Raw genomic sequence first — 25,973 nt, 5'->3', positions numbered from 1 at the left:
TTACTTTGACTACCTGTGCAGCTTCAGTAGGGTCCAGGTTTATCACAGTAGTAGTAGTGACACTTACCCTGGATAAATACAAAACTAATGAAAAAACAGTCAGAAAAGATGAGGATGGAACAAATGTCAATGGCCTGTTAAAACCATTAGTGTTTTGGGGGTTGTCTCATTTTTGCACCTTGAGTGCACATGCCGTTAATTTCATTAACACCAAAGCAGCTGAAAGTGATTAACAACCCCTCTGCAACTTAACTGACCAGATCAATATCCCAGAACATGTTATTGTACTTGATAAAATAGTCTGATTGAAGTGTATTAATGTAAACAAAAATCAATCAGCAGTTGAACAGGTGTACCTCATGAAGGGCGAGTGAGTGTATATCAACATGCCACAACCTGAAGGACAGTGAATGACCTGGACACACACACACACACACACACACACACACACACGTACGTACATATAATACAGAACTATTTTTTAAGCTTATTGATTTAGAGTGAAATGACCTGAATTGGAACAATAATTAATATACTATTATACATATATACATGCAGTTACCATGTGTAATGATCTTTGTGTTATTTTATACTTCTGTGAATTGTATTTTTTTTTACAATTGTATTTTTATTTTGATAATATTGTATACTACCATGCCAATAAAGCATTTGTCTATATATATAGCGAGAGAGGGAGAGGGAGAGAGAGAAAGCGAGAGAGGGTGTTGTATACAAAGCAAGGACTTTCCTAGTAGTACATGAACGCGGCACGAAACACGCCCCTCTTCATCATCACTGGCACTCCCACAATGCAGCGGGGTAATGTATTAACATGGCGTCAATGGTTGCTGTTTTGACCAGGGCCGTGGGATTTGAAAACATTATGTAGACCACAACCATGGAGATAGCTAAACAATAATTTCCAATCAACTTAAGAGTTCGAAAGTAAGTCAGTGCATGCTCTGTTGTGTTGTAACGGTTTAAGCGTCTCCTTTGTGTTTTTTATGACTTGCTGCTGTGTAGTAAGTGAGTGCCAGTATTATTTATTTCCCGTAGCTAGCTCAGGCGAACGACCGGGCACCGCAGCTAACCCTCAGTAACATTACGGAGAGGGCTAACAACGTACTCTGCAGAGCAAAGCAACCCCAGGAAGTAAGCGTGAAGCATTCCCATAACGTAAGACGGTACATTTTAGCTTTAATGGTGAGCTTTTTAAGTTAATTCTATTTTTAACGCATAATTTTTCTCTGCGTGATCCCCCTCCCTTATTTGTTGCTCGGAAGTTTAGCTAACTGTGTGTGTGTTAGCTTTCGGTATTGAGTTTAAGTTTGTTTTTCTCTAAACTGAAACTCATGGAAGCCCCAACGAGTAGTCATGTCTGCAACCCCTAACCTGTGGTTTATTGTAAAACGAAATTAATCTCCAACTGCGATAGTGGAGGTGGATTTCCAGGAACAGACCTGGGAGGAAAAAGCAATCAGGGTGGTAAACTGTCTATTTGGCATTTGTTTTTGATCTAAAAACGCTAGTTTAATTAAGTTGGAACTGTGATGCTAAATTTTGTTTGATTAATTTCGACATTTTATAGACAAATTAGTCTGTTGCTTTATGACGAATGAAAATGATCATTAGCAGCAGTGTGGATCTCTGTGCTAAACGATTTATCTTTTAACTGAGAATATTACAAACAGATTAACGAGCTTTATAAATTGTACTGTATGTGCATATCTGTCAGTTTTTGTTTAGTGTTCTCACACAAAGATATTTTAGTTTGATTTCATAAAAACTTGTTGATGTGGTAACTTGGCTCTGGGTTTTTCTCTGTTCAGATTGGACAATGCACAATAAAAATGATCTGTTTGAACTCTAAAGACAAAGTTAAAGTTGCTCTCCACATAAAGCAACTTTTCTAACTTTTTTTTTTAAACACAACATCTTTATTACTTTTAAACAATGATAAATCCTTTAAACAAAAGAGTAAAAGATAAAGATCTGACTCAAAATTAACTCAACACTTCCTTATTTATTTATAACTTGGTTATTCACCTTTTTAGAGTCAAAGTCCACTCTTTAAAAAAAAGGGAAAAACAATCTGTCGTTGCAAAAAAAGTTTTTAAATAAACAATAAAGTAACAATTATGAACTAAAGTTTTTTTTCTAAGTTACTCGTTCAGAGTTTACATATGCATTCGGCTAGTCAGCTTCACCTGAATTGTTAAAACAATGCACAACATATTATTTCACTGCAGATACAATTTATGTCTTCTTTTCCTAGACTTTGGGTGGCTTGCCTCCCTGGCCATCTTCAGTGTGGTGTTGACTCCACCAGGAATAAGAGCAGAAGAAAAAAGGGATGGATGAGTCCTTAAGTCCAGTAAAGCCAGTCAAACAGTCTCAGCTCAGAGGAGCTAAAGCTTTATCCACTGAGAAATCAAATAAAGAGACTCTTGTGCAGAGAGAGGGTCATAAGTCTGCAAGCCGCAGCAAAGAAAACAGCACGACTGCCAAGGATGAACATAATATAGGCAGCCAGGTTAGTCGTGGGCCAGGCAAGACTTCTACAGATACTCCCCAGGACAAGAGAAGAGGTCGGCCATCCAGATTGAGTAGGCTGACTGGAAGAACGGGTTCTGGGGAGAGAGGTAAAGGAAAAGGCGCAAGCTTACAGCAGCACCTTGTGCCACAGGCTTCTGAGTCCAGGGCATCTCTTTCTGCAGACAGCAGCCCCTCAGCAAACAAAGAGAGCAGCTCTTCTGTAGTGCCTGTTACCCCTGACAAAGGGCTTACAGAGCAGGCCAGGAGCTCTATTAGAGCCCTGGCAAAAGAAAAATCCCACGGTGGGTTGTAAAGCATTTTTCCTGAAATAAAGAAGTCTTCTTCACCAAATGGAGCTCCAGTAAAGTGCTTCGTGTTTGCTGTTTTTTAGTGTTGAAAGCTGCAACACTGATGCATCAGTCTGTGCAAGAGCGCCCAGAGGTGAGGCCCACTGTGGAGGAAGGACCTCTCACAGAGCAACAGCTGGGCCTCCGACAGGCAGAGGACCGTCTCCGCAGAGACTACATCTACCGACTGCTGAAAGTGAGAAAACCACTCAGTATAACCTTTGTATCCCAAATTTTAATAATATGTATGTATAATATGTATGTAATAGATCCAGAGTAACTTACTAGTAAATTACTAGAAAGTACAATAAATCAAAGAATTTTTTTTAATTTATATTTTTCCACATGTATAAAAATTTTAAAAAGCCACATCTTAATTTGAATGTGTTCATAACTTTATTTTTGAGGTACACATTTTTATGATACTTATTTTCATAACAGCAGCACAAATGAAAATATCCAAATATCAAAATGTGAATGGCTCTTCTGTAAATAATAAAGGGTTAACTAAAGCTTGAGGACATTTTGGCAGTAAGGTCTTGCCTTTACATTGGAATAAATCAGCTTACAATTTAGCTATGAAGCAGATTGTTACTGTACTATAATAATAGCCTAGTTAAATTAAACGTGGGAAAAATAGTGGCACACAGGCAGCTCATGTGTTAAATCTCATTTTCATTTTTGGTGCTAACCTAAATGTGATCATTCTGATTAAAACATTGATGCACTGATCATTAATGGCTAATAATTTCTGCCTCATATAAATGGGGAAAAAAGACTAAAAGGCTCATTCTAAGAGAAAAGTCTGAGTAAACTCTCAAGATTGAGCTCAGTTTAAATTGGACATATTATGGTATTGTACTATTTGGACCATGGTGATGTCCCTCAGTTCTTCTAATTGGCTGCTCCTCTTAAAAAAAAAAAAAAAAAAGCACACACACACACAAAAAAACAACAAAACAAACAAACCCAAACCATTCACTTCCTCATAATATTTGATATGAACATTCAGTTTTTAAACAGGATGTATAACAGAAGATCTATTCTTCCTAATTTTCACTATTTCATTCTTCTGTTACCTTTGAGTCATTTTCAGAATGTCTTTTTTTTTTTTTTGTACTGGGCACTTGTTATTTTTTTTAATCTCTACCCAGCATGGCAAGGTGAGATCCATTGTTTAATTATCAGCTGGAGGATCCAGATAACAAATCCCCCACATGTAGAGAACATAAATTGATTGCCTATGTCTTTCTGTTTTTACAGCAGTCCCCTGAGTACCCAAACTACCAGTACATATGCAAGCTGTGCTCTGTGCACATTGAGAACATTCAAGGAGCACACAAACACATCAAGGAAAAGAGACACAAAAAGAACATAATGGTAAGTACTTATGATATGCTAGTGTTTATCTGAGTGCACTGATAGGAAGAAAGTAGAGTAGTTTACACATTCTGCTTGTGACATGTTAGGAGAAACAAGAGGAAAATGAGCTGCGTGCCCTGCCACCTCCTTCTGCTGCTCAGCTGTGGGCTGTCAATGCCGCTGTCCTAGAAACTGCCAGGCAGCAAGGGATATCAGATGAAGACTTTGAGATTCGAAAAACAGTTGTCAGCAGGATGGAGATCATTATACAGAGACACCTCACAGGTTGTATGATGTGATCGCATCCAGTCAGTTCCTTGATTTTGTCTTTATTCCAAGCAGTTGGCAGTCTTTCTGTGAGAGTTATTCTGCGTAGACTATACATCTTCTGACGTTGATTCTTTGGTTTCCAGCTTGTTCGCTCCGTCTCTATGGTTCGTGTCTTACCCGTTTTGCCTTCAAGACAAGTGATATCAACATTGATGTCACCTACCCTCCCTCAGTAAGTCTGCTGCTAACAGTTTGCAATCCATTTACTTTTAACATGAAAGCACAATGACAGCAGTGACCTTTTCTTATATCTGTTCAGATGACACAACCTGAAGTCTTAATTCAGGTGCTGGAAATCCTCAAAAACAGCCGTAAGTTTTCTCAGTGCAGTTGCGTTTTATATTAAGTTGATGTGCTTGTTACAAACAGTAATTGATTATTTTCTCCCTAGCCGAGTTTTCTGAGGTGGAGTCAGACTTCCATGCCAAAGTACCTATCGTGTTCTGTCGGGATGTTAGCAGGTGAGCATGAGCAGGATCTCTTTTTGTCCCTCCATGTTGTATCTCTATGACACAGCATTATCTTCAGTGACAGAGAAGAAGTTAAATGTAAGGCTAGGTAGTAGAGTAGCCTAGGTAGACTGGGAAATTTTAAGTAAAAGTTTAAAATACCTTAAACCATTTAGTTCAAGAATTGGGTGCAAAGTTTAAATTGATTTTGAATTTTCTACAATCCACAGTAAGATCAAAATTATACACAGGTTTGAATACAGTTCCAATCAAAAGTTTAAGACCACATGAAAAATGGCAAATCATATTTTGCATGGTTGGATCTTAACAAGGTTCCAGTAGAGCCTCAACATGCAACAAGAAGAAATGGGAGTGAGATAAAGAAAAACAACAATTTTTAGAGCATGCAATTTATTGAAAACGTTTAAACTGAAACAGGCCGTTTTACACCTGATCAAAAGTTTAGGACCACATGCCTTTAAATGGCCAAATCTGTGCAAAAATGTGGAGTCATTGTCATTTTCTGTTAGGTAGTCACTGTCATGATGTTCTGATGGTAAAGACAAAAAAAAAAAGTTCCCTTTTTGAATGTGTTTGGGTTGTTGAACTGCATAAGCAGGGTCTTTCACAGCACGCCATCGCTGCTGAAGTGGGGCACAATAAGACAGGTTAAAAAAAACAAAAAAACTTCACCAGCACTGAGCCGGAGGATCCAGTTGGCTGTCCGTCAAGAAACTGGACGATCCTCGACCCAAATAAAGGGCATTACTGGTGCCGACTGCAGCCCCATAACTATCAGACGGCATCTGAGACTGAAGGGCTTCAAAAACAAAAAAATGTCTTCTAAGGCCTCGTCTCCTTGAACGCCACAGAACTGGCCAGAGCACCAAACATAGAACATTTAAAAGGTGGAAGAAAGTTTTATTCTCAGGGGAGAGAGAAAAAAAGAAAAAAAAAAAATGAACCTTGATGGTCTGATGGATCCCACTTGCGATGTTTTCTACGCGCCACAGTGGAGGGGGGGGGCCATAATGAAATGGGGTGCCTTTTCCTTCAGTGGAGCAATTGAGCTTCTGGGGGTGCAGGAACGTCAAAAGGCTGTTGGCTATGTCCAGATGTTGCAGAGAGCATCTTTCATTACTAAGGGGCCCTCCTCTGTGTGGTTACGACTGGGTTTTTCAACAGGACAATGCTACAGTACACTGTGGGCGTTTATCAATATGCGTACTTGTGCGTACTTGCGTTCTCGTGTACTCGTGATACGTCATCAGTCGGAGACCAAGTACTGTTCCAATTCGAAGTACGCATCAAGCCGAGAACGCGAAAAAGTCCCGGATGTGTTCTCGCTCCGCCCGTTTTATCGAGCATGCATCGGTGTGGACTTGGGACAGCTAAATATCCCAGAATGCATTTCGTCCAAAACTCAACAGCGGACTCCCGGCACATCGTTTTCAACACCCCCCCCGCTCGCGGACTTCTCACTACTCATGTTAAAGAAACTCCAGCAGCTGTCTATAGTATTGAGTGTCCACTAAAATAGAAATAAAAGCGTTCTAACATCTCACCTGCTTGTTTTTATTAAGGTATGTACACGTATGTACATGTACACTATTTTTATTAATAGAGGTTTCACTACTGAGGTTAAAAAAGTCACTTAGATCACTTCTAAATGTTAATGTTTGGTTTATTTCAGTGTTTTATTTGTTCCTGAGTAAACCGGTTTGGCTGTGATTACAGTTAAGCTTCATAACATGTTACTCACAGTTAAATTAAGAGGGGACGGCAGTAAAAACTCCGGACCTGTGACATCATCACGTACGCAGGTGTTCCAATTGTACAAATCGCGAGTCCGTGCTCGCGTTCTCGGCGGGTACGTACTCCCGTGCGTTCTCAGCGAGTACGTACTCACCGAGAACGCGAGTACGTACTCGCGTACTTGGGCATTGATAAACGGCCAATGCCTGCAGGACAAGGGACTTCTTCCAGAAGAATCACAGGTTTTTTTTGGAGGTGTGGTCCTAAACTTGATCAGCTGTAAAACATCCCATTTCAGTTCAAGCATTGTTTAAAACAAAAACAAAAGGTTTTGGCGCACTCCCATTTCTTCTTGTTAAATGTTACGGATCTACTTGGAACCTTGTTAAGATCCAACCATGCAAAATATTGTTTTTTTTGCTTGCTTGCCTTTTGGTCTTAAACTTTGGATCAGGACTGTATATACATACAACCCCAGTAACATTTAGATAAATGTCGCTTTAACAAGTTGCACCTTGACCAGATGGTTTTGGTAGCCATCAACAAGCATCTGAGATAATTTTGACTGTATATTTGACTCTACTCCTTGGCAGAATTGGTACTTGGCTTTTAAGCATAGCGCACAAATTTCTAATAGGGATAAGTTTGGGGCTTTGGAAAGACCCTTTCAGAAGCTTATGCTAGCCTGCTTTATCCATTCCAAAACCACTTATCCGGGATCATTGTTCTGTTGGAGCACCCAATTATGTCCAAGTTTTTAAGATAAGATAAGATGGCCTTTATAGCAGTCTGTTGATATGAGGTGAAATTAAAGAGTTTGGAGACGGTCCCCCTTTATCATTCCCTCCACTTAGTACAGTCTACCAGTACCACAGACGGCAAAAAACCCTGAGAGCATGGTGCTTCCTGCACAATGGTTGACAGTTAGTACATTGTTCTTAGGTTTCAAAGTCTCAAGCGAGACAGCCATGATGTTCTTAAATGTCATAGTCACCCTCAAATCTGCATCATTACCTCCAAAACAAGGACTAAAGTGAGTGCAGGAAATGGTGATTTGCAGTCCAAAGCAGTGGAGTTTGAGTAAGACACTGCAGCGCAGCTGAGTAACATGAACTGCTACAGCAACGACCTGGTTAGGTATCTGTCAGGGAAAGACAGCAGAAGAAGGGCTGAGGCTCCAAGGACAAAAAGAGTGTGTGTGAGTGAGAGAGTGTGTGTGAGAGAGAGTGTGAGTGTGAGAGATATCTATCTATCTATCTATCTATCTATCTGTATGTGTGCCAGCTTCTTGTGATGTTAAAAAATGAGACCACAAAAGATTTCAAAATATCTCCCACCTTTAATTTAACCCATAAACTGTACAATTCAAAACAAATCTGTTGGGGTAAAAATAAGTGTAGATTACACAGTGTTCAGTCTTCTTGGCTACACACCTGCCATCATTTAAGGGAGGCTGATTAACCCCAAATAGAGTTCAGCTGGCCTAGTAGGATTTTCCTGACATTTACCATTTTCTGTTGCAGCAACAGCCATGGTTAAGAAAGCTGACAAAGCATCTCACTGTTAAAAGGTCAAGCGAAAGGTACAAGAAGTCATATCCAATATTTGCCCACCCTTCCTTGCAAAAGCAAATCAGTCATATTGTAAGGGCATGTCTTCTGCAAAGTCCTGTTCAGGTCACCTCACAGATTTTCCATTTGATTTAGGTCTGGGCTCTGGTAGAGCTGTTCCAAAACTGTTTTCTGGTGAAGACATGGTATGGATTTGGATGCATACTTGGGTCATTGTCGTTGGTGAAGAGGTGATAATAATCCTTAGCTTTCTAGTACATGTTTGTAGGTTTTGGGCTAAAAGGGACTGTTCACAATCTCCCCCCCCCATGACTAAAAGCGCAGCTCTAGGTAAATAAAAGCAATCCCAAATCATAAGCAATGCTTCACCGTGCCTGTGGTGCCCTTTTGATAGAAGTTTTTCTATTCCCCTCACCCACACTTACCTTTCAGAATTGTGGTCAGAAAGTTCAGCTTTTGTTTTCATCAGATCAGAACACATTTTCTCTCATGCCTTTTGGAGAGTTGATTTCTTTGAAAGTTGTAGCCAGTTTTTTTGTTTTTATCCACTTTGATATGTATGATATATCTAATGCTTTGTAAATGTTTTTTTGTTTTGTTTTTTTTAAACTGACTAATACCTTTCGACAACGAGACTTCTTTGATGCTTTGTAGGCTCTTAGCAAACCATGACTTCTGCTGTAGCAGAAAATAGTAAAGATCTGGACAGCAGCTGAACTCTATTTGGGGTTAATCAGAGTCTCTTAATTGATGGCAGGCATGTTCCCAGGAAGTCTGTTGTAATACCTTTTGATTTATCACAGTATTAGTTTAAGGATGTGGACACTTATGCAACCAGCTTAATTTTTTGAATATATTTTTTCCTAACAACTTTGTTTTTCAGTTGAATTGTACAGGCTCTAGGTCACATTAAAATGGGAAAAGTGTATACACTGTTTATGTCCACTGTATATATTACGAAAATAAATATGAAAATTCTAAAGTAAGTTGTGAATTATCAAAATGTATCAAGTGCCCTGCCTATATAAAGTCTGTGTGTGGGAAATCATTGAGGCCTGCAGTCTGGTATTGTTGTTTGTTTTTTAATGTGACATCTTTCAAATTATGAGCCATTATGACAATTAGAATTTGGTCCAGCTAATTATCATCTTCCCCCACCTCTGTTTCTGCACAGCGGCCTGATGTGTAAAGTGAGTGCAGGAAATGATGTTGCTTGTCTTACAACCAATCATCTGGCAGCCCTGGCTAAACTGGAGCCCAGATTGATTTCATTGGTGTTGGCCTTCCGCTACTGGGCGAGGGTAAGCCTGTTTCTGACACTCAGAATGCATACACCTAATACATGTGTCATTTGTTTAGTGCAAAGGTAGTTCTCAGCATGTTGTCTCTTTGTGTCATGATACTTGATAATTAATGTGTTTATGAAATGACACAAAGGATATAGTGGATGATTTGGATATGAAAACTGACAGACCAGAAATAATGATGATGTAATGGAAGTGTTTTTTGGGGTTTTTTTTTTAAATCTCTTGTTAAATGAGTTATTTTTAACCTTATTTGTGTACAAAGATAAAACTTAGATGCCCAAATGGCAAACACAGATGATCTGTTGGTCTGTATGATGTATTGTTTGGACCAAAATTAAAAATTTTGCTTTGATGTTTCGCTGAAGGCTAAAATAGATTTTTTTTTTTTTTCCCCCCCCGTTTATGTATTTATCCACACAGTTGTGTCACATTGACTGCCAGGCTGAAGGTGGCATCCCTTCATATTCCTTTGCCCTCATGGTCATCTTCTTCCTGCAGCAGAGAAAAGACCCTATCCTCCCTGTCTACCTGGGCCCCTGGGTAAGTTACTGAGAAAGGGCCACTCTGTATCTGTGCTCCTTGGAAAATAACCAACCTTAAACAAAATTATTTTTAAATCCTTTTCTTTATATTTTACAACCTGGAATAGGGTTGGGAGATATAGTCTCAAAATTACATCTGAGATTTCTGAGAGTATTTCAGTAAAGTTTGCGACAATGACATTTCTGAGAGTATAGGAAAAAAAACAATACAGAACAATGATCGGAGCATACAGCTTCCAAGCAGCAGCATTTATAAGTATAAGTGAATGAAGGGCATTTACCACCTTCATCTTCAGTGAGTTACTGTCATTAGTGACACTTTACCTATTTCAAAGTGTGAAATGTATTGAAGCAGCAGCAGCAGCAGCATTATAGTGCAATTGTAGTGATGCAATATTATACCAAGTGGCACAGCATACCTCAAATGTAAACACAAAGGTAACCACCGTAGCGTTTTCAGTTGAAATCTTAAGTAAACATAGAACTGCTTAACCTTTTTGTTTAAGAATAACTAAAGTAACTTAACTGTGTAATGCTTCAGGAGCCTGTACAATAGTGTAATATATTAAAACTGAAAAATGTTGCATCTTGGGTTCAGTTTTTTAACCCGCTGTGGTAAGTGGTAAACCCACCATGTAACCACATCAACAATTTCCATCCACTGTTTGCGCTCTACATTAAGTGCAACTTGCAAGTAAGGTTACACATTAGAGAAAATAAATGCATAGTGTTACTTTTTGACATGATATGACACTTTCATATCATGTCAGTATCAAGTGTTTACCAGTGGTAGCAGGGCCCAGACAGTGTAATGTTGACAGTGTCTGAGCATTTAATGGACAAAATGACACACATTTTCTGTCTGTGTGTCTTCAGGAGAGTTGGGTAAAAAAAACCCCACAATCCCACATGGCTCGAGTCTCTATTTGGAAATTAGGTGTAAACACAAGATGTTGATGGAAAATTGTATCATTCTTGTGACGAATGGACACATTAACTCAAAAAAGTACAACACTAAAAATATCCTGTGTTGTTGCTTAGATTATCTCATCAGACTTGCTGAGCACTATGCTGTATGCCCTGCATGTGTAATAAGGAAAACTCTTCTGATGCTCCTGCTGTAAATCATTAGTTTTCTTTAAAGATGCCTACCTATACTATACCTGTGCATTTATCAAAAGGTAATGATAAACTCACTGTCTATGAAATGTTAACAGATCTTTTTTTACTGTTAGTTTTTAAAAAAGATAAATAAAACAAATAAAATAGTTTTTATGAGACTTGTTGCAATTTTACCACATGGTTACAAATGTGGATGACAAAGGGTGAAGAACAGAAATGATTTCATTACAAACTTGATCTAATGTTGCTCACTGAGATTCATTGCTTTTTAGTAATGTAAGGTCTAAAAACATCCCCTGCAGAACATGATATGAGAAGGTGTCAAGTCTAATGGCAGTAGCTTCTCTGTGTGAGTGACGGAGCTACTTGTTGTGCTAGTTAAACAAGTCATGCCACAATAACGATGCACACCTGCTATAATCACAATGAGTAACATACAGAGATTTCTTAGCTTTTTCACACTTAAGTTGTAATCTGTCAAATTTTTATTTAATCTGGCATCCAATGATTAGGGAAAACAACATAATCAGAGTATATTGGTCCTTTCCTTTGCTGTAGTGCATTATTGGGCTCTCTTAAAGCTCACATTCACTCGCTGTTTATTTCAGTTCAAGTCAACATGACTGAACCATCTGAGAAGTTTCTTCAGTCCTAAAACTAAAGAAGCTTCTCGGACGAGAGGTGAAACATCTTCAAGGAAACTTACAGAAGTCCAGACATTTTACTTTTCAAGCTCCTTAGACAGGAAGAAGAGTAGTTCTTATATACCCCTCAAACCAAACTGTTTGCGGATCGTTTTGTGTAAACGGAAAAAAAATTTTTGGAAAGGATGTTGCTTATGAATTTTTTAAAAGTATATTTTGATGCTTTAAGCACGCCATCTCTATAGCTCATGTTTCCAAAACTGGGCAACTAACAATCTTGAGTGAGAAATGGCATGGCAGGCTAGAAAAAATATGTACATTTAATCTGCAGTTAGGTGATCTTGTAAGCCTGCAAAGCAGAAATATGGCAGCTTTGCAGCCTTAAAAGTGTTTTTGGGGATTTAGACATACAATACTTTGCAAAGGTTTTGATCCACCTTTTATTTCTTTATATTTTGCTGGGAAATCGTAAAAAGGTGTGGTGATTTTTTTAAATGTGCAAACATATAGTATTAAAGAAACCCTATAGTTCTTCTGTCTGAATCAGGTGATGAGTAAACTACAGGTTTACAATGGTTTGGTTTGTTTTCACATAGAGAAAAATTCAAGTGAACTCTGAGCCAATCAAAATGTGTCAGTCTGCTTATTAGGCAGATGTATCTGGGGTGGGAGCAACAAAAGTAAATACAAGAAGAAAGTGCTATGTGAGAAAAGTAAGAATTTACATTCATTTTCCAGCTAGTTGCAAGCCCTTACAGAGCTTTTACATTTATAGTGCAGAGCACTGTCCCATATTTAGAATAAACAGCATATTTTGCTACAGGACACTTTCTTAGCTTGGGCTGGGGTCACTTTCATGCCACAAACGAACCACTCGAGTTCATTTGGAACCATAGCGAGACCACCTCCTCCAAAGTGTCTCTGTGCAGTTGCTTTGGTCGACACCCAAGTGTGATTACTGTGTTTACACCTAAACAAATAAACCCCACCAAGGGGAAAATGAACCAGAGTTTGATTTAAACTGACCAAACTGGTGTGAAAACATTCTAAGAGAGGCTTGCTTTTGTTTTGTTACCTGTCATGATCTCACAGCACCTCAATAATGTTGGGATCTGGCTCTGTAGGGGACAGTCCATGACTTGCTTTGTTCCATTATGTGTTTTTCGGTCTGTATGATTTGACTGCATTGGTTTTTGATGTCATTATCATGCTGAAAATGAATTTGTTGCCAAACATTTCCAGATGGTGCTGAAATCTGACAGTATTTTTAGTCTTCATAACTCCATTAGTTTTGACAAAATTCAAACACCACTAGCTGGAATGCAGCCACAAATCATGACGGAGCCTCCGCTGTGTTTTACCGTAGACACTCCCTGTTGTACCTCTTTGCTGACCTCCTCTTTACGCATTGACAATGATTTGAATCACAAATTCAAAAATCAGATTCATCACTCCATAAGACCACTGATTTTCAGTCAGGCTTCTGCCTTCTGACCTTTGCAATGCATCAAAAGTACGACAGTAGTAGAAAATGTAGCAGTGATATCAGATTCTATGGGTTAAACTGGCTTTTAAACACAAGCTAGTCACCTCTTTGCTAACTGTTTTACTTTGCTTCTACTCTCTGTTATGTTTGTCTTTGCTTTGCTCCTGCAGATTGAAGGCTTTGATGTCAAACGTGTGGATGAATATCATTTGACTGGAATTACAATGGACATGTATGTCCAGTGGGAGCATAGACCTCCGACCTCTACAGAAGGCCGGGGAGAGAACAGAAACGAGGCCAAGGGAGAAGGCAGGACCAAACCTCAACACCGCAATGATGCCCCTAACTCAGAGGGCTTGGTAAGATTTATTTTACCTAACTCGGTGACAGTGTTGATACTCTCACTTTTGCCCCTGGGTTTTGCTCTAACCATAGCTGCTTTCACCTAAAGATCCGCCTAACCTTCAACGTGGGTAAAGATGTTGCGCTGGGCCAGTTATGGTTGGAGCTTTTACGTTTCTACACACTGGAATTTGCACTTGAAGAATATATCATCAGCATCCGCTTAAAGGACCTCCTCTCTAGGGAAGTGAAGAACTGGCCTCGCCGCAGGCTTGCTATCGAAGGTAAGAGATAGTTCTATTGGAAAACTCACTTTCCAAGCATAGAGAAATGGAGAAACTAATTCATTCTTATGTTCCTAGATCCCTTTGCCTTGAAGAGGAACGTTGCTCGAAGCTTGAACAGCCAGATGGTCTTTGAGTACATCCAGGAGCGTTTCAGAACAGCTTACAAATACTTTGCTTGCCCTCAGAAAAAGGGCACTGGAGGACGCCAAACAAAGAAGAAAGCAAGGGCACAGGGTGTAAAATTGGAAGAAGCTGAGAAGAAAGAGCCTTCATGTACGAACAAGGACGAGAACAATGTCAAAGGAGAAAAAAGCCAGAGTGTTCAAAGAGGGCACCAGGGATCAAAGGAGGACGAAGAGCCTGACAATGATGATGAAGATGGTTCAGATCCATCCAAAGAAAGGAATGAGAGCACTTTAGACACCCGCCTCATGGACATGCTTCTCAGTGAGGGAAACACACCTTCCTTCTCCCCCAATGGCCTGCTGGACAGTGACAAGGAAGAAGAAGAAGAGGAAGAGGAGGATAACGGAGTTTCAGAGGATGACGGGCCTGTTGCACCAGATGATCTGCACTATGTGTTTGACAAGATGATTTTCACTTGTGGAAAGGTAAATAGTAATTAATATCATCCATCCATTGGATTAATATTTGTAAATACCTTAGCAAGATTTTGTATGTAGTGTAGTTTGAGATGAGGCTTCTGACCTGTTTGTAATAGAAATCCATTAAACTTGTTGCTGTAGTATAGAAGAGTCATCATCTTAGCTGCTCATGCCACATAACTGTGTGGTTTGCGTGTTCTCCCTGTAGCGGGTTATTTTCTCACCTGTTGTGGGTTATTTTCCAGTTACTCTGGCTTCCTCAAACACATGCATGCTAGGTTAATTAGTGATTGTGAATGAGTGTGAGCGGTTGTCTGTCTCAGTGTTAGCCCTGTGGTAGACCTGAGACCTGTCCAGGTTTTACCCCACCTCTTTCCCTTTGACAGCTGGGAAAGCTTCCGAATAGAATAAGAAAATGAATGAAAGGATGGGTGGATGGATGAGTTGGTGGGTCAGTAGTTTTGAATTGGTTTATTTATTTGAAAATCGTGTCAATGCAATAACTTGAAAAAAAACACATTGTAGGATTTTGAAGTTGATAACGTAGGTGTGTCTACTTAGAGGCTGAGTTGTAGCACTGGCAGTTCCCAGTATTTTTAAGATTGCTACAGTATGACTTGCTTCAGTATTTAGACACATTAAAGCAAACATAAGGAAATGTTTTCAAGCTTTGCAATATGTGACATTCGGAACTGTTACATAACATTGAAGCCGTTCCTGGACATTCATTTTCCTGTTCCAGCCTCCAACTGTCGTATGCAGCATTTGCAAACGAGATGGTCACCTGAAGGACGAGTGCCCTGAAGACTTTAAGAAAATTGAGCTGAAGCCTCTGCCCCCTATGAATGACCGCTTCCGAGAGATCCTCGATGGCCTCTGCAAACTATGTTACTGTATGTAGCGAACATTGCACTTCTGACTTGTTTCACTTTAGCATTTTCCCGCAAGGAATCATTTTGCTTGTATAGCCATTATCTTTGAGTAAAATAAAAACCAATCTTTCCTTCAGTGTATTGTGTGCAGCTGGCAAATTCCTTATGATTATATGTGATAAAAAAGTAAAGATTCTACAAAGCATAAGAAAAATATCAAAAATTCCTTTAATACATGAGAAAACAAATAGCAACAAAAGCAGATAATTCTCACATTGCTCAGTCTGAAACCAGCATTTCAGCATTTCTTAAAAAAGAAAAAAAAACTTCAATAATTAAGGCATCATTATTTCTTGTTTTCTCTTTGTGTGTGTGTGTGTGTGTGTGTGTGTGTTCCTGATCTGCTGTGGTAGATGAATTGTCACCTACACATGCTGAACAGCAGAGGAGGGAGCAGATCCTTGCTAGCCTGGAGAGGTTTATAAGGAAGGAATACAATGGTGAGCCTGAAACAAACTAGTGCAAACAGAAGTCTCAGATATTTCTCTCCATTTCCTTGGCAACTTTGCTGTGTAGTGTTACTGTGTGTTTTGCACAGTTTAAGTTAAAAGCTGTCGAGCAGTTGACAAGACACAATATATTGAGGAATAGATTCATTGTGAAGCGACTGTTGAGTTCCATGAACTTAATCAGTATTTGCAGATTTAGTAGAACTGATAGAGATGAGTTTAGAGAGTACAACATCACTGTGAGAACACTTTAAAAGACTGATGTGCCTTGTTTTTGTTTTCTTTTTAAAACGTCCATGTTTCCACAGAAAAAGCCCAGCTTTGCTTGTTTGGATCTTCCAAAAATGGCTTTGGATTCCGTGACAGTGACCTTGACATCTGCATGACTCTGGAGGGGCATGAAACTGCAGAGGTTTGCAGACAAAACATCCAGATGCACTCACCTGAATAAACATATGACCATTACTTCATATGATCAGTGTTTAATTTATTTTTTTGGATCTGCCTGAACAGAAGCTGAACTGCAAAGAAATCATTGAAGGCCTTGCAAAAGTGCTCAAGAAGCATACAGGTCAGTTAAAGTGTTCCTATTATTTCTCCCTGAATAATTTGGTAGGAGACTCCTGTCTGTGTGGAAGAACTGACTTTAATCTCATAATTTCCATCATCTCAGGTTTGAGGAACATCTTACCTATCACCACAGCTAAAGTGCCTATAGTGAAGTTTGAACACAAACAGAGTGGTTTGGAGGGGGATATAAGCCTTTATAACACACTGGTAAGTGGTAGATGCCCTCATTATCACAGTTGTCATGTAATGTTATAAGAGATGTTTTATTTTGTCAAATATGTTGCATTATAAATTAATTTGGAGGGTTCTTCTTTGTAGGCTCAACACAACACCAGGATGCTAGCTACATATGCGGCTCTGGATCCACGTGTGCAGTTCCTGGGATACACAATGAAGGTCTTTGCAAAGGTATGTGAAAATTGACAATCTGGTTTTGTAACCAGAGTACTCAGGCTGAGTATTCAGTGATCTATGATCCTTCTTGGGTGTTTTCAGAGAAGCACAAATTCAGTATTTGCAAGCGATATCAGCCCATTCTGACTCTAAAAGGTGGAATGAGTGTTCGTGACAGCAAACTGTTGAGTTTAGTTCTGTTACTGTGAGTTCTGTTACTCCCACCCCATACCAGTGGGAGTAACAGAACCAATACAGCAAGTAAATGGAAGCTGTATAAAGACTCATCAGCATTGAGACCAGTGCACAAACAAAACCAAAAAAAAGACAATTAAAGTGCAGTTATATTAAAGAGAGTATGTATACAATAATGCTCAGTGTACCAATAAACACATATCCACCTGCATGTTTTCAAACATACATGAGCTTATTCTTCTGATGTCTGCACTTGACCTTAGCAACGGGTTTTACAACAAATGTTAGCAGGGTTTTCTTCCCGATTAAAAATCGGAAATCTCACTGAAAGCATAATACATGTATGTTAGTCTGTTTTTGTTTACCTTTATTTAACAGTGAGCTACTGTTGAAATCAAATCTCTTTTACAAGGAAGAAAATGCAACAGAACATATAAGATCTATAACATGATTTAGTGTGCCCTCTAACAAAAAACATCCACAGGTAGCATTCACCACGTTCCTTATTGTTTCTCAGGAGTGTCGTCTCTTCCTGTAACTAACCCACCTTTTGTCCTCACAGCGCTGTGACATCGGTGATGCTTCCAGAGGGAGCCTCTCTTCTTATGCTTACATCCTGATGGTGCTTTACTTCCTGCAGCAGAGGCAGCCACCTGTTATTCCTGTCCTGCAGGAGGTATTTACCACTGATTAACTCAGTCAAGTGCTGTGCCTGAAACTTCAAGAGGCTTTTTTAAAATTATTTTTGCGTTTAATTTCATGAAGTAAATAGCTCTAAATGATGTATGATGTCTTTTTAGATCTTTGATGGGAATACTGTTCCCCAGCGGTTGGTAGATGGCTGGAACGCTTTCTTTTTTGATGACCTTGAGGATCTGGTGAGTTGGAAAAACAAAAAACATAAGAGTTTCACAGCTTAGCAGCCACGTTAAAATGTCTTATGGCAATTATTTAGAAAAATCATTTAAAAGCAAGACCTAAGTTAACTTTAGTCTCAGAGTTCCCTGGGGATTTAAAAACTACATATATTGAATAATCAGTCAAATCTAATTAAACAGCACACACACAAAAGCGGCAAGTACAGTGTGTCTTGTAATGACTCTGGAATTTGTCTCCTCTGTTCTCACAGCGTCGTCATCACTCAGAAAATCAGCAGAACACAGAGTCTGTGGGAGAGCTGTGGCTGGGACTTCTACGCTTTTACACTGAAGAGTTTGACTTCAAAGAGCACGTGATCAGCATTCGCCAAAGGAAACGCCTCACCACGTTTGAAAAACAGTGGACCAGCAAATGCATCGCCATTGAAGGTGCTCACATGGCTCTGCATCTCTGTCAACTTGATTTGCTTCCAGACTCACAGTTGTTTTAATCCCACTCATATGCTCTTCTTCTTAGATCCCTTTGATTTGAATCATAACCTCGGTGCTGGAGTTTCTCGTAAAAGTAAGTGCCTGGCACTCGATACAAAAAATATCTTATTGATGCATTCTGTAGAGTTTGAAAACTTGTCTTTGGTTGTGATAAAGTTTCCTAAAACCTCTGTCAAGTTATGGTGTAATTTTGGTGGTTGAACAATCTTACACAATTCTTGAGTTTTATTTCCTTTTTTCGTGCCAATTGAGCCTCCTACTGGGTTCAGGCAACTTTGAAATAATTGAGTAGCCAGTCTTACCTTGTGCTATAAAGGCTCACCCTCTACATCATTCATTCATCCTCTTATATCCTTCTATGTGGATCTTAGCGGCATGTGAAACATGAATGTTATTATTGTGATGTCATCCATTGCTTTCTGGTCCTGAAGTCTCAACATTAATGCTTATATAAAGTTGTTACTTGTGAATCCACTGCACGTTTAGTGAAAATGAGCCATAGCATACAGTGCCACCTACAAGGTCAGGACACTTGTCAAAGTGGCCACACTCCATCCAAATGAATATTAAAAATAAACAAATAACCCACCGTACAGTTGTTATGAAGGGGAAATATGTAGACAAATGTCAGGATTCTGTGTAAATCAATTCAGAACTGCTCTGGGCCTGGGTAAATCTGCAGAAGCTTGCTTCAAAGCTGTGAAAATGCCCGTTACTTATGCTGCCTCTCATTCCTCCACCAGTGACAAACTTCATCATGAAGGCATTTATAAATGGGAGAAAGTTGTTTGGAACTCCCTTTTATCCCGTCCCGGGCACTGAAGTGGTAGGTCATTCATGTAACACAGTTAAATGTTCAGACTTTGACTGCTGTCTGCTGTGTGTCCCAGCCTAATGGTGTTTTGTGTTTTGAATGTGTTCTGTTCTGTTGCAGGAATACTTTTTTGACTCTAAGGTGCTGACAGATGGTGAATTGGCTCCTAATGACCGGTGCTGCAGGATCTGCGGAAAGATTGGACACTACATGAAGGACTGTCCAAAGAGACGCAGGTGGTCCCCTCTTCATTCACAGAGATTTATCTCTCAGTTGGCTAGATTTCCAAGAAAAAAATGAGAAAACAAAATAAATATGCTAAAATACTAAGAACTTCTCTCAGTTGTTTTCTCTCACACCTTAAAAATACAACTAAAGCTGTGGAAGGAACTATCCAAAAGAATGTGGTCTTGACAGCCGCGCATCCACTGAGATCATTTCTCATGAGATTTCCATGAGCAATAGAACAATCAAGAGATTGGCCATTTGTATCTCTCAGGAAAATGTCAGGTTTTTTTTTTTTTTTAAACGAAAGAAATGGTAAGCCACTTCTTTTGTTCTCTACTTGTCCAGTTTCCTCAATTTGTTTCTAATGGGTGCACTCAAGCATATGCCAAGCTTTTGGTTAACAGCGCGCTGGGAATCACCTTGTTGGTGCAAACATTGTATTTGTGGTTGTCAGACTGTGTTGACTTTGGCTTTTTTTTTGTAGATTAAGGTAAAGAAATGGAAACTAATGCTGTGTTCTTGGGACAGGCCAGTATTACCAAAGTACCCAAAGGTACAATTTAAAATTGGTTCTTGTCCGTCATGTGTTATGTGTAGACATCACACTGGTTCATCCCTTGCTTCTTTAAGCTTCTTTTTAACTGTTGACTGAGAAAGGGGCTTAACATCCGAAAAAACATTTCTCTGAAAATGGTCAGGTACAAGGACAGGACCGAAGATGAGTCACAAAGCAGCAATTGTCCTAAAAACTTTGAAAGACCTTCAGGAAGCCTGGAGACCATTGTTCAAGATACCTTACAAGAAAGGCAGGCTCATTGACAACAAAATGTAAAGAAGAGAGAGGTGGCTCAAGGCTTTTGCACAGCACTGTACAGTACAGAATAATATCATAACTTTGGTGCCTAACATTTTGCTATTCAATCAACCAGCCATGAATGTTAAAGTACTAAGGCAGTGCACTGGACGTAAATTACTTTCAACTACCAAACTTCAGATACATATTTTCAGTCAAAGTTGTTTTTATTTGACTTGTACTAAATCTGGCACATATTTTCATACCTTCTTGTGGTGACATGATTTTTTTTTTACATTTTTTTTTGTCAGAATGAAGAAGAAGGAAAATGAGAAAGATGAGGACATCAAAGAGGAGGAACGAGAGCCAAAGGATCGGCGTTGCTTCCAGTGTGGGGACATGGGGCATGTACGGCGAGACTGCCCTGAGTATCGTCACCTCAAACAAAGAGCTGCCGGAGCACCAGGTCAGCACAAAAAAAGCTTCTGTTTTTCCCTTTGAAGTTGTGTATGAAAATGAATATTTGTCAGGATGATGTTTCCGTTTCGAGTAACTATTTTTAAATCTCAGGAGAATTGAAACCACATAAGCTAGCGCAATAATTTTTTTTTTTGCATATGAAACCGGAGGAGTTGTACTTACATTTTATTTCATCAGCTTGTCCTAGGTCACGGTTTCCTTCCACATATGGCTTTGCAAAAATTGCATAAAAAGCACTTGCAGCAACAAAAACATAATATTCCAGAAACACGCTTTGCCGATCAGCTGTTCATAGAACTTTCTAGGTTGGAATAGACATCAGCGCGAGCTGTCACATGTCGGCCATTGCCTGCCAAAACCAGAAGTGACATCATATTTTGTGGGAAATTTAGTTTTTCCCTTCAAGGCCTTTAAAAGCCTATAATGGTGTTTTTAAAAGTCATGTTTGACTTCATTCTTTTCTGTGTAGTTTCTGAGATGCTTAGAACTCAAATTACACTGTTGGAAATAGTTTATTTTGCTGCACATGCTGTTTTTTTTTTGCAAATTTGCATTATAATATTTATTTTTGATTTTCTTGCAGTATATAAAAATTGGTATATTGCAAAAATAAAACTATGAAGACACTCAAAATAATTTTCCTGTGGTTGGAAACAATTTTGTGCAACTTTTTTGTGGAACAAATTTTCTGTAACAAGAAATAAGTGTAAAAAAACCCAAAACAAAACAAAAATGATTTTCAATTTTTTTTGTAGTTTATTGCACTTTTTTTTTTACAATTTATGTAGTTACTATGGATTAATGCATACATATTATTAAATTTTGGGATATAACAGTTGTATTGATGTATAGCAACTTGAAATACTACAGCATGTAAAATGGTAAATGGCCTGCATTTTTATAGCGTTTTTACTTAATCCCTAAGGACCCCAAAGCGCTTTACACTACATTCAGTCATTCACACACTGGTGATGGCAAGCTACATTATAGCCACAGCTGCCCTGGAGCACACTGACAGAGGCGAGGCTGCCGGACACTGGCGCCACCAGGCCCTCTGACCACCACCAGTAGGCAAACATGGGGTTAGTATCTTGCCCAAGGATATTTGGCATGCAACCTGGAGCAGCCTGGGATCGAACCACTGCCCTTCTGGTTAGTGGCTGACCTGCTCTGCCACCTGAGCTACAGCCACCCCAAAAATAGAAAGATAAGCTCTGGCAGACTTGGTTCTGTGGTAGGTCTTAAAGGGTTAATACTAAAACAAACATGAAAAGAAGGTAAATTATTCCCTCCAAACAAAATGTATAAATTCTAAACGTGCTAATCAGTGCGTGCATGATTACATTGCTCTACCCATCAAAAAGTCACCTGTGCGAATATCATCGGTTATTGGACTGGCAGTTGTCAGCTGGGAAATTTTTACATATCACCCAACCTTATCATGAGTCTCTTTAAAATCTTAAATATCAATGTATGTAAGTGCCCTAACAATTGATTTTGAGATATAATTATCAGATGTGGGACACATCAGATATTCTCTGCAGTGGGAGCTCAAAAGCTTATATGGCTTTTTATTCTTTTACAGCTTCTCACATGGTGCGAACTATAGTGAGCTCTCAGTCCATCCCTATTCCCCAGACAGCTGCAGACTGTCCTGGAAGGACCAGACAGGCCTCAGAATGTGTAAGTACAACAGTTAACCTTCCACACTACGCTTTCAAAATTATCACTGACACTGGCTACCACAGATGTGACAGAAGTTCGTAAGTGATGCATATTCACCACTGAGATGTGATTTTCTTTTTTTGTGTACCAATTCCAGTTCTGAGAACTATAAAAGTGGCAGCATGTAACAACATGTGATCAGCTTTTCTTCAGCATAGTTTTATTTTCATAATGAGGGAAGTTATTAAACTTTGCAATGTCTCTCAAACTACTCTAGGTCATAGGATCTTCTCTCACTTAAACAACTGAAAATTAAGTGCATCCTTCTGGAAAGAGATGCAAATAATTAACAGAAAATGAGTTTTACTGGGCATATTCAGTTAGTTTCATTTATACAGCGCCAAATGACAATAAGAGTTGAATCAAGGCAGTTTATATTGTAGGTAAAGAACCTACAATAATCCCAGCAATTGTGTTTTGCCATAAAAATAAAACAGATTGTAGTTAGTTTGAATTATGAATGAATTTAAGAAAACATGTTCCAAAATGTCTTCACTTTTATATCTGAATTCGATAAATCATGAACAAATAAAATTAGAACTTATTTGCACATCAGTTGTTCAGATTGCTGATTTTTAACTTCTTCCTTTTTTTGTTTTCTTTCTTCCTAATAGTCTGATAGTCGTCAGACTCCACCCTACTCACCACAGCCCACTGCTGTCCCCCCAAGTTCCACCCACTCCTCCAGTTCTCCTCAGCCCTCCCACACTAAGACCAATTCTGCTGGTCCCCTCAAGCAGTCTGCACATCCCCAGGTCCCGCTCTCTCTCCTTAGCTTTCCTACCTCCCACCCAAGCCAGTATCACCCAGGTGCACTCACTGCACTGGGACTTCTTCCCACCCACCAGCACCAGTCACACCAGTCCCAGGGGCAGTCTACTCACCCAGTCCACCTCCCCTCCACCTCCTGGCCCATCCACGGACCAGTCCTCACCTCGTCCTCTCCCACTGCCCCCTCTCCGCCTGGCATGAAATTCGCCCTGCGATCAGCGTCCGGGAACGGGAGTCCCACAGGTTCAGGTGGAAACCCCAGCCCCATGAATCTGAATGACCCCAGCATAATATTCGCCCAGCCGGCGGGGAGACAGCTGGGCATCAGCGGGCCAGGACGGGAAGGACACTGGCACAACCACTTGGCACAGCCTGGGTCACTCATGGGCAATGGCACTGTAGTCAAGTCAGGTATTCACTGGGTGATTTGGGGACACCGTCCATCTGTGTGGGATTCTGTCTCTATCTTTAGCTTTAAATAAAAGCATCAAACCATTTCTTACTTTATTACACCATCACCTGACTCTTGTGCTCATGTATAGCTGCTTTAGAGTCTGCACTTTCTTTACAGAGAAAATCAAGGAATTATTTCATTCAGAAGTAAATCTGGAGTTTTTGTTCCAGGATGATGTTTCGGATTTAGGTTGTGTGTGCCTTAGGGAACTGCAGATCCCCGTCACAGCTAGGCGAGGCTAAAGGAAATGGTGCAAATGTTGAGGAAAAGTTACCAAACCCTCATGAAACCCTTGATTGTTTCTTGACCCTGACAATTTAAAAATGTTAGTGAAAAGAACGAGCTACACTGGAGCGACAGTCTGCCCGAGCTCTGAGGCTTGTCGGTGTCAGTTTCATACGCTACCAGCTGTTTTAGTTTGTATTTAGTTGTTTTTATTTTTTTTAATTTTTCTATGATATTATAATAGTCAAAAGAATTTCATAAATTTTAATGATTTTATTTGTAAATGGATCGAATTTATGCAAGTAGTCAGCATTTTCAGTGTTGACCCTTCTGCAGTTCCCTGTGGCATGCTGATTCCAGCTCCTGATTACTACCTTATGGGTGCTGCACCCACAAAACACAGTTTGATTTGCAAAATGTGGACCAGGATTAAAATTCTTACCGGTACTGATTGTCTCTTTTTGACAGTTAAAGAAAGATTTTTTTCCCCTTTGTCTACAGAGTCTGGCCATCCGGCTTCGTTTGTAGCTGTGAGCCAAGGCTCTCGGTTATGGGAGCACAATAAAACCCCTCAGTACACTCTGTCTCCATCCTGGCCCTACAGAATGCCCCAGAACTACATCCAGCAGGGCAACGGAGGCTACCAGCATGGTAAACCCTTTGTGGCCCAAGGTTAGATATGATGAACAGCAATGTTTTTTTTTATTACTTTTGGAAAAGAGACACAATTTTTTTTTTCTAAGGGATTTCTTTTCTTTTTGTTTAGGTTCTATGATGCATCCGAATCCCAACTTCCCACTGGTCCCTCATGTCCGGCATCCAGTGAATTTGAATTTCATCCAACAGAAGAAGTAAACTGGCATCTTTTTTTAATCAGGCTTATGGTCAGTAAAACAACGCATAAAGCATCATTTGATCACAAGACGATTTTTAAAATGAATTTTATCATTTTTGTACAGTTTTTAAGTTTTACTTTTTGTGTCATTACATTGATTTGTGATACAAATGTCAAATATTTTAATACCCCCGTTTTTGAGGGGGTCCAAAAAAGTGTTTTTATTTTATGTGTAAAGTAAGGAGGACAAATGTAAACCTTTATTTTTATTAGCTTTATTCATACTTTGCTTGCCACAAGATGAAGGCTTTGAATAGATGTTTGTTTTAAAAACAATCTAACATGTCACCCTAAGTATGTAGTGCCAAAAGCATTGATAGCAAGAAAAAAGGGGGAAAGTCTTAAATAATAATTAAAAAAAAAAGCTATAAAAAAATAAAGAAAAAAGCAAACCGCTTCACTGTGTCCTGTGTGTTCATTTCTCTTATCAATACTCCAGCATACTAGGTATGATCTAGTTTGCATTTGTACTTTGGTCATTAGAACTCAGACTACAAGCAACGACTGCATTGAGTCCATGTGGCGAGCAGAAGATTTGCTGAAATTGAATATTTCCTACCATCCAGGTACACTGGCTCCACTGAAAGCCCCCAAAAACGTTTGCATCCAGATGCTTAGTGGACTAGTACACATTGTAACATGAATATTAAGAGTTCTTTTATCTTTCTAATCACCTGTGCTGATGTTTCTGGGATACTCTAGAGAGTAGAAGCAGTAATGTGTACGACGTATATTAAAGATGCCCGTTGAAGAGATTTCTGTAGTCGAGTACAGATGTGACTTAAGTCTACATTCTTTCTAATGGCAAAAAGAAAGCAATAGTGCTGTTTTCACAAACCGGAACAAGGTCCTCAAAGTGTTTTAGAACACTAAGATAACAATTTTACAACAGCAATTTCCGGCTGTTACAGTTGATTCAGTGAGCAGACCCTGCCTCTAAAGGCATGCACAACTAACCACAGCAGCACTGTGATCTAATCTTGCATTAATGTGAT

At 39.4% G+C, this 25,973-nt stretch overlaps 1 protein-coding gene across 7 annotated transcripts; it reads left to right on the top strand.

The window, feature by feature from the left end:
* Window positions 1-812: 812 nt before the first annotated feature.
* tut4 (terminal uridylyl transferase 4) lies at window positions 813-25,375 on the top strand. Of its 7 annotated transcripts, XM_013276759.3 has the most exons (32): window positions 813-945; window positions 1,057-1,203; window positions 2,276-2,642; window positions 2,718-2,837; window positions 2,927-3,078; window positions 4,146-4,262; window positions 4,352-4,529; window positions 4,658-4,746; window positions 4,834-4,885; window positions 4,966-5,035; window positions 9,524-9,650; window positions 10,077-10,196; window positions 13,621-13,809; window positions 13,902-14,076; window positions 14,155-14,690; window positions 15,427-15,577; window positions 15,970-16,056; window positions 16,374-16,477; window positions 16,579-16,636; window positions 16,739-16,842; window positions 16,954-17,043; window positions 17,786-17,899; window positions 18,024-18,101; window positions 18,353-18,530; window positions 18,619-18,666; window positions 19,337-19,419; window positions 19,528-19,643; window positions 20,740-20,894; window positions 22,494-22,591; window positions 23,248-23,815; window positions 24,585-24,755; window positions 24,850-25,375. In XM_013276759.3, the coding sequence occupies exons 3-32, from the start codon at window positions 2,354-2,356 to the stop codon at window positions 24,936-24,938; spliced, it is 4,506 nt and encodes a 1,501-aa protein (XP_013132213.1). In that variant the 5' UTR covers window positions 813-945; window positions 1,057-1,203; window positions 2,276-2,353; the 3' UTR covers window positions 24,939-25,375. The 7 variants fall into 7 exon arrangements, with proteins under 7 accessions (XP_013132213.1, XP_013132210.1, XP_013132211.1 ...); XM_013276756.3 differs by having other exon boundaries at window positions 1,057-1,152; window positions 2,276-2,837; XM_013276757.3 differs by having other exon boundaries at window positions 1,057-1,176; window positions 2,276-2,837.
* Window positions 25,376-25,973: the final 598 nt, after the last annotated feature.

The sequence above is a fragment of the Oreochromis niloticus genome, linkage group LG17, assembly GCF_001858045.2.
Source record: "Oreochromis niloticus isolate F11D_XX linkage group LG17, O_niloticus_UMD_NMBU, whole genome shotgun sequence".
Taxonomy (NCBI): Eukaryota; Metazoa; Chordata; class Actinopteri; order Cichliformes; family Cichlidae; genus Oreochromis; species Oreochromis niloticus.
The sequence above is the reverse complement of the archived record's forward strand: the minus strand, read 5'-3'. Positions and strand labels throughout refer to the sequence as shown.

Excerpts from the sequence above, each read along its gene's own strand:
- tut4 (XM_013276755.3), top strand. The coding sequence starts at position 2,354 with ATGGATGAGTCCTTAAGTCCAGTAAAGCCAGTCAAACAGTCTCAGCTC. Across the intron at positions 2,838-2,926 it reads GGCAAAAGAAAAATCCCACG|TGTTGAAAGCTGCAACACTG; the intron begins GTGGGTTGTAAA and ends GCTGTTTTTTAG. Across the intron at positions 4,263-4,351 it reads GACACAAAAAGAACATAATG|GAGAAACAAGAGGAAAATGA; the intron begins GTAAGTACTTAT and ends GTGACATGTTAG.